Raw genomic sequence first — 15,881 nt, 5'->3', positions numbered from 1 at the left:
TGTGCTTTATGCTTCAGGATAAGAAATGTGTAACACTGGTCAAGTTCATTTTATTGCGGTTTACAGCACTTCACATAGACGTTACAGAACTGCTAATAACCAGATTATTTAATCAAAACGAGTACCATAAGTATTCAAGAAACAGCTCACCCAAAATTCAACATTTATTTGTTTTATCAGCGTTCCTTGTAGTTGCAGTGAATGGGTGCCGTCAGAATGAGAGTCCATAAAACATCACAATAATCCACAAGTAGTCCACACCACTCCAGTCCATCAGTTCACATCTTGAGATGCCAAAAGCTGCATGTTTGTAAGAAATTTGTGGATTGTTGCAATGCGATTCTGACGGCACCCATTCACTGCAGAGCATCCATTGGTGAGCAATTGATGGAATGCTACATTTCTCCAAATCTGATGAAGAAACAAAATCTACATCTCGGATGGTAAACGCATTTTGAGAAAATGTTCATTTTTGGTTGAACTATTCCTTTAAACAGTCATGTATGAAACCTAAAATCATCCTGGCTGCTGAGAAGAGAAAATCACATTTCTTAACAGAAAATGTAAAAATTATTATTGTTTTTGCTCATAAGCAAGTTTATTATAACCACAAAATATTTTGGGACAATTCAAGTTTTCAAAAGGAAATTCAAAAGGAAAAGAATAAATAGAATCAACAACAGAAGTAAAACAGAGTACTTTTTAAAAGAATCATCAACGAACAATAACAACAAGAAACATTTTTACTTAAAACTTTCTTTGGCACAAAGTTTTTACTTCTGCTGCGAAAGCATTCATTAAAGCTCAACCAGAACTCCATTTATGATTGATCTTCAAGCTGATGGTTCTTCTGTGTCAAGAACTATGATTGATGGCTGGTTCAAACACCAAAAGCTGCAACGCTGACTTTTACTCCCTCTTGGGTTTGGCCGTGAGGAGATGCACAAATCCCGGCACCAACACCATGACCACCTGCGGCACGATGCTGTATTTGAGAAAGAACAGCGAGTAGAAGAGAAGAGCAGGAGCGCTGGGCACGGGGAAACTGCTGATGTAGTGGAGGGCTAAGGACGAGAGGGCCAGACAGAGAGTCCTGGGAACCCACGGAAGAGCCCATCCACCCGGCTTCCAGTACTCTGCAAGTCCGAGTCCCAGCAGAATCCCAGAATCGCGGTTCAGAGAGGAGAAGGGCGTCGTGTCCATACGGATCCACTCGGAGTGAGAACACCACCTCTTAGCCAGTGAGATGGACCTGCGGTTCAGAGTATAAGACTGTAAGTATATGCAACGACAAAAACTTTAGTTTTAGTAATGCAATCTATTAGATTAGACATATTAGGTAGTTCAGATAACTTCTTGATTACTTTTGACCTAACTAGTTTATCACAGGTTTGACAGATTTATATTGTATATATAAAAACCTATATAAAATATAACATACATAAAAAATATCATAAAAAAATGTGCAACAAATCATTTTGCAATTGTACTTCAAAATCAAACCCTTAAACAAAAAAATTAATAATAGTAATTATCATTATTAATATAATCAGTTACATTGAAAGTGGTTAATTTTTGGAATCTGATTACATTATCCAGACCACATTTAATCAGTTACTATCTGGCACTGTTAATGCAAATATGCAATGTGCTATTTTGAGGCCTAATATGTTAGAAATAGGGGTCGATGATGATTTTTCAGTGATGTTGGCTAATACCATTTAATTATAACAACTCAGAAATGAAATGTTTTAAACTAAATAAATACATTTTATACAATATATACTCAAAAATACATTGTACCCACCAGGAAAGATCAACCCCAATCTTCTGCAGGGCTCCATGCATTAGAATAGCTCCAAACAGCAAAGTCAAGCTGAAGCAAAAGAAGAACAGCAGAGGGCGACATTCAGGCACAGTCCGCTTCAGAAAAATCCCCAGCAACACACCTGTGGAAAAAGTGCATAAAGAAATATAAATAAATATATATATGATACAAAATACGTGGAATAAAAAATATAATATAATACAATACATTCTGACCTGTCAGAAAACCTGCAATGACTTGATGTGGGAAGTGAGCCAAGATGAAGATTCGAGAAAGGCCTACACATCCCAAAAATACTGCATACAACAGATACGGCACTGCAGCTAATATCTTACTGTAAGACAGAGATCATTTGGTTAGTTTTACATATGAATAAGTAACATTTCCACGTTAGAGAACCTTAAAGACAGACCTGCCTGTGCGATTGTGAAGGAAGGAGGCCAGCGAAGAGACGATCACCCACCACACGGCGCCGGTAATCATGGCGTGACCCGACGGACTGCCTGAGACACACCGACGAGGAATCATTTTACAGTCAGCAGCTCGTTTCAAATGTCCTGACATCTGGAAATGCTTCAAATGGTTTATTTTGCTGCTTTACCTGGGCCAGTCTCACAGGTGGACAGGAACTGCTGGACTTTTGGTGGGTTTTTAGAAAACAATCCAGATTCTCCAATCCACCAATAAGGCCTCTCGCCAAACAGGATCCTGAATGTGTCACATCACATCAGTTACAGTCAACATAAATTTGCAAGCCATTAAAACTGAGTTATTGGTAACATTATTACTACAAGAAATCATGTAAATAAAAACTAAAATAACGTAATCAAATTATTGTAGTGTATATCAATTGATATAATGAGGATTTTATTATATATTACATATAATTTCTGGAAAAATCTCATATTAATATCAATTTATTATCATTTATATACATTTCGTATATAAATATCTTAATATTTTGATTATTAATTTATATATATATATATATATATACACTACAGCTCAAAAGTTTGGGATCATTAAGACTTGTAATGTTTTTTAAAGAAGTGTCTTCTGCTCATCAAGGCTGCATTTATTTGATCAAAAATACAGAAAAAAAACTGTAATATTGCAAAGTGTTATTACAATATAAAATAATTTAATATACTTTAAAATATAATTTATTTCTGCGATCAAAGCTGAATTTTCAGCATCATTACTCATTCTAATATGCTGATTTATTACTAGAATTATCAATATTGGAAACAGTTGAGCTGCCAAATATTCAAAATATAAATCTTTTCTAACAATGTAAATTTATTCTATCACTTTTTAATAATTTAACACATCCTTGGTGAATAAAAGTATTATTCTTTCAAAATAATAATAATAATAATAATAATTTACTGAACCCAAACATTTGAACAGTAGTGTAAATTGTTAGAAAACCTTTCTATTTTAAATAAATGCTGCTCTTTTTAATCTTTTATTGATCACAGAATCCTGAAAAAAGCATCACAGGTTCCAAAAAATATTAAGCAGCACAACTGTTTTCAACACTGATAATCAGCATATTATTCAGATTTCCGAAGGATCATGTGACACGTAAGACTGGAGTAACAGCTGATGAAAAGTCAGCTTTAATTACATATATGAATTACATTTTAATGTATATTAATAAAAAATAAATCATAAAATTAATTTTAAAAATTACATCGTAATAATATTTCACAATATTATTTTTTATGTATTTCTGATCAAATTATATATATATATATATATTAATAATAATAATAGTAATAGTACAAAAACAATAGATATCATTTAATGCATACACGTTTAATCTAATATAACTTGTTTACTCTATGGTTATTTGCTCTGACATTTCAGTTTCGCTTTCTGACATCCCAAGATGCAAAGCAATTCGTACCATTTGAAAACCATATTAAACCACTCCGATAGAGCTGCTACCCAGAGCACAGCGATGCCAGTCTGTCGATGAATGTAAAACACCACTGGAAAGACCAGCAGAACCGCAGCTTTCGGGTCTCCCAGATGAGAAGAAACTAGCCAGAAATCTTCATAGCTTCCGGATCTCAGCTGCAGCGCCTCCGCCATCCACACGCCCTGCCGATACACGCTCTCCATTACAGCTACAGCAATAAACGACCACAGATAGAAACTAAAGTCCCTGGATCATCATACTATGATCTCACAGCTGACAGACTCTGTTCATCAGAGTGACATGAAACTGAAGCGCCTGTCAGAGACGCTGCTGCGGCGGATCATCTGATCATCCGTCACTGAAGTCAAACCTCCACGTTACCGCTGTGACGGGCACCGCACTGGGACAAACTTCACTAAAACGCATCTTTTAGATAATATCCCTTCAATGTAGTCGTAACGTTTATCTTTTTAAAATACGTTTAACCATTAGATCGTACAAGATTTTACCGCGAACATTTTTCTCCTTATTTATTAAATTATGTTCAAAGAATATTATTAAGTTGGCCTGAGAAAGCCAATTTACTGATCTGCTATTTTCTTCTGAGACTAAAATTATCAACTCTAACTCCTCCTACAGCTTTAACTCTACAAACTCCAAACTCAGCCCAGATCTTCAGACTGATCTGAAGTTAGTTGCTGTATCTTTTCTAACTGATCGGACTTACGGTTTTCCTAAAAATGACGATTAAAATTGGGAAAAATCCCATAGACTTACATTGACGGAATGTTCAAATGAGCAACACTTTTCAAATTCCAACTGTCAAAACTCCCAGAATCAAACTTCCCTTCTATGTACTGTATTTCTAATCCATTTAAACTCAAACTCATCTATCTATGCCTAGCAACCAGAATCGTGCTAGTAACTTGCTAATCATGCTAGAAACATGCTAGTAACTTGCCAAGCATGCTAACAACATGCTAGTAACTTGCTAGTCATACTAGAAACATGCTAGCAACATGGTAGTAACTTGCTAATCATGCTAGCAACATGCTACCAGGCCCGTAGCCAGCCTAGCAGAAGGGGGGGTTCTTTTTTTCCAAAAAGTGGACCTTTTCAGTTCCCACCCATTTTGTATTTAACTATGAGGTTCAAATACTTCATTCTGGTGACTACTCATGCACCAATTTGCGCTGTGTTATCATGTGTGCTGGTATCTTAATAAGCATGATTTTTGTATTGACCAAAAATATTTACTACAATGTTGTCAAACTGTTTACCAAGATATCGCCTTGTTCAGTAAATATACACCAATACCTAAAGCAATAAGTTAATTAAATGAGTGACATTTTTAATGCAATAAATTAACAGATTATTTATACTGACACATATATAAATGGTTGGTGGATGTGTGTCCCTCTAGGGGGTCTGGGGGCATGCCCCCCCAGGGGAAAATTTTATACATTTTAAAGTGAAATTCATTCATTTGGTGTACTTTAAGAACTCAAAATTAAGAGATCCAACCCATGTTCATTGTGCAAATTGAACAAACAAAAAAGTTGATGACAGTCTGAAAAAAAGAATATACTGTGTTCTTCCTTGAGTTTTCTGAGCCCCCATTCTGGGCCCCTTTCAACCTCTGAGCCCTATGCAGTCTTTCCTCCTTTTCAAAATACAAATATCAAAAAAGAAATTTCATGCAGCGTTTTTTAAAATCAAATTTAAGGCTTTTTGTTACTTTTTTAAAGACCAGCAGAAATAGAATTATTAATATGGAATAAGCAAGATGTCTAAACTGATATCCTGATTTACAGCACAGATAATGTTCATTATCAAAAACAGTAACATCTGTAAAAATTGTAATAACCTTATTTTGATATGATGAAATTATTAAAAATAATTATTCACCTCAATACCATGGTATAAAAATGAACTACATGGCTTCTAGGTATTAGTGATGGGAAGTTCGGATCATTTTACCGACTCGGTCCTTTGAGTCTCGTTCAGCAAAATGAACGAATCTTTTTTCGAGTCATTTCGTTCATTTCGTTCATTTTAGCAAAATATAATTAAAATGTTACGTTTTACCTCCCTAACACATCTACTGCTTACACAAACGTTGATCACACTACAAACAAAACAAAACTATAATGCTATAAGAAACAGAAAAGATTCATTCATTGTTTACCTGGGTCTTTAGTCTATGATTCGCTCACCTCGCCTCTTATCTGACAAGTTTTCGGGTTTGAGTTGTTCGTTCATCACGTGACAGCCCAATTAGCTAACCAACGCAGTCTGAGCCGGAAAGAGAATTGATTAGTTCATCTCTCGAGTCCTCGGGTTTGAGTCGTTCGTTCATCACGTGACAGCCCTGTAATGTTAACCTATGCAGCCTGAGCCGGAAAGAGAATTGATTAGTTCATCTTATGAGTCTTCGGGTTTGAGTCGTTCGTTCATCACGTGACAGCCCTGTAATGTTAACCTATGCAGCCTGAGCCGGAAGGAGAATTGATTAGTTCATCTTATGAGTCTTCGGGTTTGAGTCGTTCGTTCATCACGTGACAGCCCTGTAATGTTAACCTATGCAGCCTGAGCCGGAAAGAGAATTGATTAGTTCATCTTATGAGTCTTCGGGTTTGAGTCGTTCGTTCATCACGTGACAGCCCTGTAATGTTAACCTATGCAGCCTGAGCCGGAAAGAGAATTGATTAGTTCATCTTATGAGTCTTCGGGTTTGAGTCGTTCGTTCATCACGTGACAGCCCTGTAATGTTAACCTATGCAGCCTGAGCCGGAAGGAGAATTGATTAGTTCATCTTTTGAGTCTTCGGGTTTGAATCGTTCGTTCATCACGTGACAGCCCCATAAGGTGAACGAACGACTCTAAAACAGGTGAACTAATTCCAGTACAGAACCTAATAGGATGTTGCGCATGCGCGACTGAACGAATCACTCCCCGAGGCGACTCGTTCGTCCCGAGTCACATTAAAGATTCGTTCAAAATGAACGAATCGTTCAAGAACGACCCATCACTACTAGGTATTTGTATGAAGAACAGTGGTCTTAGTATAAATGCACAAACGCTATTAATCACAAAATACTGTAATTATATTCCATTACTCCTTTAATATTTAATACATGTCTACATAATAATATAACACAGTTCGATATGTACCATAATTCTGCGGCAAGACCATAGTGCAGTCAGTGTTACAGTAAAAATAATCCATTATATTAAATGATTCTGACTATGGTTGCGCACAGTGTTTCTCCTGTTTGTCAGCGCTGTTTCATCTGTTTAAATGTCATTGTGTTCTTCACCGATTTCAAGCGCTTCACTCTGGATCTCACAGCGCTGTTTAGTGCTCGCGAGTAAACGCATCTGCTCTAGTGAACTTGCGCTCCGCTGCTGTGTGAACTGTGATCTGTAGCGGATAACGCGCGCTTCAAACGACTAGCACATTTAATCCATAACGCGATTTTTGTCTTTTCGTCCCCAAATTTAAGACCTCTTGAAATTATAATTTAGACTTTTCTTATACTAATTAAGGTATTTAATACTTTTTTATGACTGTAAAAGTTCGTTGTTATTTAAAAGAACACTTGTTGATTTAAAAAAAAAAAACTTTGGCTCCATGGGGTGGGTCGTTCGAACCACCCGAACCCCCCCTGGCTACGGGCCTGGCTACTAACTTGCTAATCTTGCTAGAAACATGCTAGCAATTTGCTAATCATGGTAGAAACATGTTAGCAACTTGCTAATCATGCTAGTAACTTGTTAATCATGCTACAATCATGCTAGCAACATGCTACTAACTTGCTAATCTTGCTAGAAACATGTTAGCAACTTGCTAATCATGCTAACAACATGCTAGTAACTTGCTAGTCATGCTAGAAACATGTTACTAACTTGTTAATCTTGCTAGAAACATGCTAGCAACTTGCTAATCATGGTAGAAACATGCTAGCAACTTGCTAATCATGCTAGTAACTTGCTAATCATGCTACAGTCATGCTAGCAACATGGTAGTAACTTGCTAATCATGCTAGCAACATGCTACTAACTTGCTAATCTTGCTAGAAACATGCTAGCAACTTGCTAATCATGCTAGTAACTTGCTAATCATGCTACAATCATGCTAGCAACATGCTACTAACTTGCTAATCTTGCTAGAAACATGCTAGCAACTTGTTAATCATGCTAACAACATGCTAGTAACTTGCTTGTCATGCTAGAAACATGCTAGCAACTTGCTAATCATGGTAGAAACAAGTAACAAGTAACGCGAGGTACGTCATCAGATTACTTTAATGCATTACTTTCAAAAGTAACTTTCCCCAACCATACCATATGTAATACATGTACTGATGTAAACAATTAAGTTGAAGATACTTTATTTATTTATTTTTGATTTTTATTGCGCTTTTATCACTCATTTTGGATTGACAGATTTAAAAATAAAATAAAATAAAATAAAAAAACTAAATAAATAAAATTACACCCTTATGATATTTTACTTCTACTGTACAAATCCCAAACTTTTCTGGGGGGAAAATACATATTTTTAATTGCTTCTGGCAAAGTTTTACGTTCAAGAGTAATTAAATATATATATATATATATATTTTATTATTATTTATTTATTTATTTTTTTCTGTTAAATAACACTCGGTATGTTTTGTTTTGTAATTGAGTGTTATTACGGAACTAAATAAATACTTTTTTAAAGAATGAAATAAATGAGCCTCTTTCCTGTCACCTGACGTGCCCCTGCGTCGTAGCAGTCACGCCGTCGCGTGCGTTTACGTAAAGCTCGCGCTCCGGTTTCCCTGGCGGAGAAGATGGCGGCTCCTGGACCGGGGGAGTATTTCAGTGTCGGGAGCCATGTCTCTTGCCTCACCTGTTTAGGCCAACGTTTGCAGGGAGAGGTGGTGGCTTTCGATTACCCGTCCAAGATGTTGACTTTGAGTATCCTTTATTCTCTGGAGATGCTCGTTTGAGCGGCGGGTCTGTGTCAAACTGACGCTCCGCGCTAGCGTGTTTATGTGTGCGCTAGTGGCCTCATTCAACGCCTATTCTTGCTTCATTTACTTTCTCCGCTGTGTTGGGACGCGATCAGCTGTGTTTGTCGCTTAGGTTTTTCTGGGTTTAGTTGATTTGATGTGGGCTCGTAGTTGAGAACGTGTCGGAGAAGTGTTGTTTGTGGTTAGCGTGTTGATTAGCATGTCCTCGCGACCGACAGCATTAGCCTGCGCGCTAAGCTAATGCCTTTCCAGTGCAATAATGGCAGCTCTCACAGGGCACATTACACACAATATTCACCATTCTCGTTTTATTGTTTCATGAAGTGTTACTTTGCGTAAAAATACGCCGGGCTGGGTAAGTTAGCACCCGATGGGTTTTTTTAATCACTAAACATGAGGTATCTGACTGTGCTGTACTTCTCGGATCAATAATATCAGACTGAATGCTCATATTCCTGTAGTTTTTAACACTGGTTGTACAAATACGGGAGTTTGTGGATCTAAGATTGGAATGATGACAGCTCAGATTCTATTAGCCGTATATTTCATGCATAAAATTTATCAGCGAACAGATTCCTTGCGTGAAAATGAAGGTACTGATGTACTGGCTGTTCATAGCTTACATTTTTTAACATGCTGTTTTAAAGGGGAATCTGATGAGTGTTTGACACACCCTTGCGATCTGGCATGCATGCAAGATTCAGGTTGTTTATTCGTTTATTTTTTTGGAAAGCATGTCTGTATAACATGTGTTTAAAGGTTTAACTCTGTCTGTAGTGTGCTTTAAAAGCAAAGTTAAAGTTCGCAAGTTCTGTATCATATTAGATGCATCAGGCTGTGAGAATATAAAGCTCATTCTCAAGCTAAAACTACTCAATTTTTAAAAAATCATTTCATTCATTTGGTGCAGATGCTGATGAAATTCTCATGCTAGTAATGTAAATCAATGAGATCTTTATAATGGTGAAACAAACTGCATGTGTGAAATGATATAAAGATCTGTTGTCACTATATCTGCAATAATGTCTTACTAAGATGATTTTTAAATGCTAATATGATGCAAGCTTTGTAGTTTCAAAACGTATAATGAAATGCCATACGATGACGACTAGGAGATGACCAAATAAACGTTCCTCAAGCCTGAAGGTCACGTTTGATACTTTGTGACATCATTTCTGATAGTCAAGTGAACCTTAAATTTAGTACATTTTCATTTTGCTACATTAATGATAAAACAAGTTATTCTTACGTTTACTTTAAATTTTATATAGTAGTTATAAAAAAGCGATTTGACTGCAAAAAGGAAACCAGGACCTGAAAGTAAACATTTTTACAATTGTGCTAAAAGGCCTTTTACTTGCTAACAAGTATACGAAAGAAGGCATGGAGTAGACTGTGTGTGATGGGTTTAACAGCAGCGTTTTGATCATGAGAAATCCATTGGTAAAATATAACTTGATGCTTTGAGTTAAGGATAATTGAATGGCTAAGCAGCATCTGGGCAATGTGTGTGTGACGACTTCAGGTGTCTTCAAAGATTATGTGTTAACTTGTTTGTAGTGATTAGTGAATTAGTCTGCTTGTCACACTTGCAGTTGACCTTCATGAGATTTCATATCTCTATAAACCCCATGTATTTAAGTGTGACCTTTGATGGTTTGATGCCTTGACGTATTCAGCCTGTCACTTTTTCCCTCCATCTTATCTTTTGTGCGGTTGCTCTGCCAATTACTCATCTCGGTATCATTGTAGTTTCGTTTTCTATATTGACTCTTTACTCGTTTTATATGTCTGGGCATATCTTTTGTGTACATTTGAATCAGAGCAACAGAAGGATGTTTCGTAAACCAATTTCCCAAACAAGAGGTTTCAACATACTAATTTTACTGTAATTTGTGAAAGAACATCTGCATGATCTTGTGTGGATGTGTATGTTTGCTTTCTCCTTAACTCTTCTCTTCTCAGAATGTCCTTCCTCCAGCGGCAAGCCCAACCTCAGTGACGTCATCTTGGTTAACTTAGCCTATGTTTCAGATGTGGATGTTATTAATGACCGCTCTGAGACTCCTCCTCCTCTAGCATCCTTGAATATTAGCAAGGTAAGGTCACATTTTACACTTAAATCAAATACGGTGTGTGGTACAGTCGCAATCAAAAACATTTGTCAGCGATCAGAACCCATCTGACTTTTAAAGCACTAGAGCTTTTAAAATGGCAACTTGTACACAGAATGTTATCGTCTATTTGTGTGGACGCTAATATAGTTACAGTTAGAGTAGTTGTTGTGAAAGGGCCTTTATTTGACTCTTTCTTTCATTTGGGTACAAACCAAAAGATAAGATTATTCTTGACTATAACTCAAAAGTGTGTTTATGTTACGTGACGTTTTCAAAACATAGACTCGGATAAGAGAAACTGATGTTATGAAATGGATTGTGCTGGCTGGCAATGGGCTTTTTTAGGAATATTAATAACCATTGATTTATTAAAATAAACAGTAAAGGTAAATGCATAATGCATGTTGAGCTTCAAACTCCTTTTCCACTTGGTAATACATCTACCTATATCAAACCATACAGATATCTTTTGGTACGCTAAAAACAATAATGACGTTTTTCATGCACAGAACCAAAAACATTTTTTGGAGAAACTGGAATTTGCATGTGCATTAGACTCATGTTGCACCATGTCCTGTTATTTTTGTAAATTATGTTTAAATGACTCACATTCTGTGAAATAGACAATATTTACACACCTGGCAGTGAGTGACTGTATGTTATATAAATTTTTATGCCACACATACAAGTGAAGTTTAGGTTCAGATGCTTGCTTTTTGCATTACTAATATGTTTATACTCTCACGCCGTCCGTCATCAGCATTGCTTTACAGGTTCTTCAGTGGTAGACCGCTAACATTGCTGTTTTAAACGAAAGCATTTGTTCTATATTTATTGTATGTTTTTTTTTTTTTGTCATCATATTTATCCTCTGTTGTTTTCACATAGTAATAGTGGCTTGTAAAACATTTCACATATGCCAGATGAACATGTCACAGTAATACATTCTAGAGAAGGTCTGACAGTTTTGACTAATTTGTTTTCCACAGCTTGCCAGTCGGGCAAGGACAGAAAAGGAAGACAAGTTGTCCCAAGCCTATGCAATCAGTGCTGGGGTGTCAGTTGAGGGCCAGCAATTATTCCAGACTATACACAAAACGTAAGTTTTGCCAGCTTTACATATTTTGTGAAACCAAATGCATTGATTAATACTTTTGGCTTAAGCATGTGAGATGAAAACTGCAGTCAGATCTGTAGCCTGGAAGTTGTTTTCTTCCACAATCAACACAGTGGTGCCTCTTTGTGGGGTCTGCCATGATGATTGAATTAAAGTACAAGGTCACGCTGTGATTTTAATAAACACAATCATTTACAGAGAAACCGAGCCTAAACATTCAAGCGTAAAACGTGTGTTTCTGTCTGACTCTTCATTTGATCGTTTTAGCCGTTATTGCTCGCAGCTGGCGTGCCCGTCTTCAGCTTGTTGTTTGATCTCTTTGTTTTCCAGCATCAAAGACTGTAAATGGCAGGAGAAGAACATCATTGTTATGGATGACGTCGTCATCTCACCACCATACCAGGTGGAGAACTGCAAAGGCAAAGAGGGAAGTGCTCTAAGTCATATACGCAAAATTGTAAGTATCATGCAAAATCTTTCAATTCAGTGATATAGTTTTCATTTCAGCAGAGCTTTTATGCACCTCTTTCAGTGGTATACATGGGTCTTACGAGAGAGACAATATTAAAACAAAAGCAAGTAGTTATTTTTAGGTTCAGTCTCAAAATATGGAATCCTTCCAACTCCTAGCAGTAAAGTCATTCCATTGGTCAACGCTTTAAAATTTGAATTAAAGAATTCAGACACTGACTTTTTTTTTTTTTTTTTTTTTTTTTTTTTTTTTGTAAATTAGCATTGCTTTCTGGCTTCTATGTATAGAATATGTGAAATTGGCATTTCCATATTCTCTAGTTGGAAAAGTGAAATTTCATATTGCATATTGTTTTTACAGGTTCAGTGGAATGCTACAGTAAGGCTGGGTTAACAATACCAATTTCTGGTTTTAGTTCATTTTGATGAACCGATATTGATTCTTAAATCCCAAGATCAGTTCTTAAAACGAAGCAGTTTTCAGTTGATGCTTGAACAAGACTTGACTTAACATTATTTGTTGTGCATTTTCCATCCAATAATCTCATCTTACAAATTCTGCGGGAAGACGTCAGTAGGCTCGTTTCCATTACAGATTTGCGCGAAACTTTGGCAATATTTTATAAATGTTGATTAAAAAAAAGTATTCCGAAATGACAGCGTTTCCATTAAGTGATGTTATGCGACTAAAACGGAATTTGTTCCTCTCGCGATAAGTCATGGAAAAGGATTTTGGTGGGATTTGGACAGATTTTGGCTTTATTTAATCAAAAGAGGCGTATGCTTGAGTCTTTACAGAAGCAGCGCAGAGAGCAGCTTCAGAAACGTGTGCGGTGCTGCTGGTATAAACATAACATCAGCTCCGGTGACCGTGTCGGAGCCGTTACACTCCGCAGATGCGTGCAGAGTACATAGTCTGAGCATAAATATCAGGGAAAGCCCCTTATACTTGAGAGTGGCTACGTATGAAGTGTTTCTTGGAGTTTATAGTACTTTTAAGAAAGATCATATGACTTTTTACATGTGCCATTTCCATTGCAGTTTTGCAAAATATTCCCTTTCCAATTTGCCTGAAAAACCACCTCATGTGAGCGTGTAAAAATGTTTGCGATAAATGGGAGGTTTTTGCGAAATTGACACATTTCCATTAGGTGTATTTTCAGTTCGCAGTATAAATTTGCGAATCTCGAAGGGTAATGGAAACGCGCCTAGTGAAACAGCTTGTGAACAAGTTACATTTGAACATTTACCACAGGAAAGCCGTCCAGTGTCCATAGCTCCATAGTTAACTAGAAAAAAACTAGAAATGAGCATTTGATGTACTATACATTAACTATGCACTATATTACATATTCATTATATTTTACGTAACCTGCTAGTGATTTCATATTTATTGTATGTTTGAATAAAGTTGTCATGTTATGACAGCCACTACTTAAATGTTTTTTGTTTTTTTTTAAAAAAATGAAATATATCATTAAACATTTGATGTAAAAGCTGTCTTATGTGCAGTTTGAATTTAGTATAATTTTGCCTGGAAAAGTTTTAGAATTTTTATCATATATTACTGTAAACAAATCTTGTGTAATGTAACTTGTTTGTTTGCTTGCTGGTTTTTATTGTATTTGTTATACTCTAATTATTATATCTAAAAATAAAGAGAAATTGATTTTGGACTCTGTGCGTCAAAGAAATTAACGTTTGTCAGCATGCGCTCGCGTGGCTGTCACTAATATTTCCAGAAACGGCTGTCATACTGACCACTGACTATGGTTTGTTTGTCTCTTTGTTTTCAGGTTGAGAAACATTTTAGAGATGTGGAAAGCCAGAAGTCGATGCAGCGTACACAAGCACAGCAAACACAGAAGGACTCGTCTTTATCCTCCTGAGTGGGGGGTTTGGCTCATCTGGGGAGGGCACCACGGGCATCAAGGGCCTAACAGCTGGTGGAAACCAGCGCTCTTCTCCCCCTCTGCGGAGTAGTCCGAGGGTGGATGCACCAAGGGCCTAGGGTCTGGAAGATCAACAAAAGAAACAAACAAAAAAAACATTAAAAAAAAAAGCAAAAATGTTTTAAGAAAAAAACACAAGAGTGAAAAGAGTTCATTCTAAATTAGACTTTATAAAGATAATTTAAAACACCAACCATCAAACAAACCATAGTTTCTTTGACTAACTTACAGTGTCTTATCCCCTCTCTGCCCCTTCCTCCTCCTCCTCCTCCTCCCCCTCCTGTGTTTCATCTGAAATAGCTTTTCATATTTTCTTCTCTCTTACATCCCTCCTTCGCCTTCTATTCCATTTTGTCAGAAAAAGAAAAAAAACAAACCAGTCAGAAAAGCTTGTTAGCTTTTACTTTTTATGCTTTTTTTCTTTCTTTTGGCTGTTTATGTTCTACAATTGTCTGTCTGTTCTGTATTTTAAATGAAATATGACTTCAGATGCCACACGTTACAAAGGACATTTTCTAAAATAAAAGTAACAAAAATTCTGACTGTAATACTCTACTTTCAGTTGCTTTTTCAAACACTTTAAACACAAGGTGCTTCAAAAGGGGTTGAGGTTAAATGCTGAAACACTTTACTTAATCAGATAATCATTGATTTGTTTTGCAAAAACCACACTAGCTACATTTCTAATGGTGAGTTTCTTTGATCAATTAACAAAACAAGCTGTTTTTTTCTTGAATACCGTACTACTGTTTTATGCAGTTTGTACTATATATTGTACATTCACATGCAGCTGTTTTGTATACCGTACAGGAATAGCTGAATAACTTTCTACACTCTTCAAATCAGTATAACAGTACATTTTGACATTGCACTTCTAGTATAATTATAAGAACTAGAAGTAAAATCAACTAGTTTTATTTCCAAAATAATTGGGACCGTTTGTCGAGCTCTTTTGATCTTCTACAAATTAAGGCCTTAAAAAGGTTTAAATCAGACCAGAAAATCTTAAATTAGCATTACAAATGCACGCACTGCAAAAAATAAATCGTTTCCTTAGTAAACATCTGTAAATGAAGATGTATTTACTTAAGAGGTCATATCTTCAATTTGCATCTCTTCTGATTTTTTTTTTTTTTTTTTTTTTTTTTAATTTAAAATTATTGAGAAATAATGGAGTTCTTTGAAGTGTCGCTCGTACAAATCGCTTGCTCTTAAGACATATTAACATTGTGTTCCATTTGTTTCTTAAATTTTCTTTACTTGGTCTTAAGTCTTAAATTTATCTTTTTCAAAGCTGCAAAAAACACGAGTTTTATTTCTCATAATATTTTTAGTTAGTGTAAATTACACTCTTAAAAATAAAGGTGCTTCACGATACCATAGAAGAACCTTTTTTTGTTTGTTTCACAAAAGGTTCTTTGTGGTGAAAGAAGGTTCTTCAGATT

General features: G+C 36.1%; 2 protein-coding genes across 2 annotated transcripts; one reads left to right on the top strand and one right to left on the bottom strand.

The window, feature by feature from the left end:
• Position 1: 1 nt before the first annotated feature.
• Positions 2 to 4,161, bottom strand: g6pc3 (glucose-6-phosphatase catalytic subunit 3). The gene is made up of 6 exons (XM_051123551.1): positions 3,741 to 4,161; positions 2,430 to 2,536; positions 2,241 to 2,331; positions 2,044 to 2,162; positions 1,808 to 1,949; positions 2 to 1,252 (listed from the first exon to the last, which is right to left on the bottom strand). Exons 1-6 carry the CDS (start codon positions 3,956 to 3,958, stop codon positions 910 to 912), a joined length of 1,020 nt encoding a protein of 339 aa, XP_050979508.1. The 5' UTR covers positions 3,959 to 4,161; the 3' UTR covers positions 2 to 909.
• A 4,393-nt stretch (positions 4,162 to 8,554) lies between these two features.
• On the top strand, positions 8,555 to 14,984 carry lsm12b (LSM12 homolog b). The gene is made up of 5 exons (XM_051123554.1): positions 8,555 to 8,723; positions 10,745 to 10,878; positions 11,886 to 11,995; positions 12,344 to 12,470; positions 14,281 to 14,984. Exons 1-5 carry the CDS (start codon positions 8,597 to 8,599, stop codon positions 14,371 to 14,373), a joined length of 591 nt encoding a protein of 196 aa, XP_050979511.1. The 5' UTR covers positions 8,555 to 8,596; the 3' UTR covers positions 14,374 to 14,984.
• The last annotated feature ends 897 nt before the right edge of the window (positions 14,985 to 15,881 follow it).

Source organism: Labeo rohita, chromosome 12 (assembly GCF_022985175.1).
Source record: "Labeo rohita strain BAU-BD-2019 chromosome 12, IGBB_LRoh.1.0, whole genome shotgun sequence".
Lineage (NCBI taxonomy): Eukaryota > Metazoa > Chordata > Actinopteri > Cypriniformes > Cyprinidae > Labeo > Labeo rohita.
The sequence above is the reverse complement of the archived record's forward strand: the minus strand, read 5'-3'. Positions and strand labels throughout refer to the sequence as shown.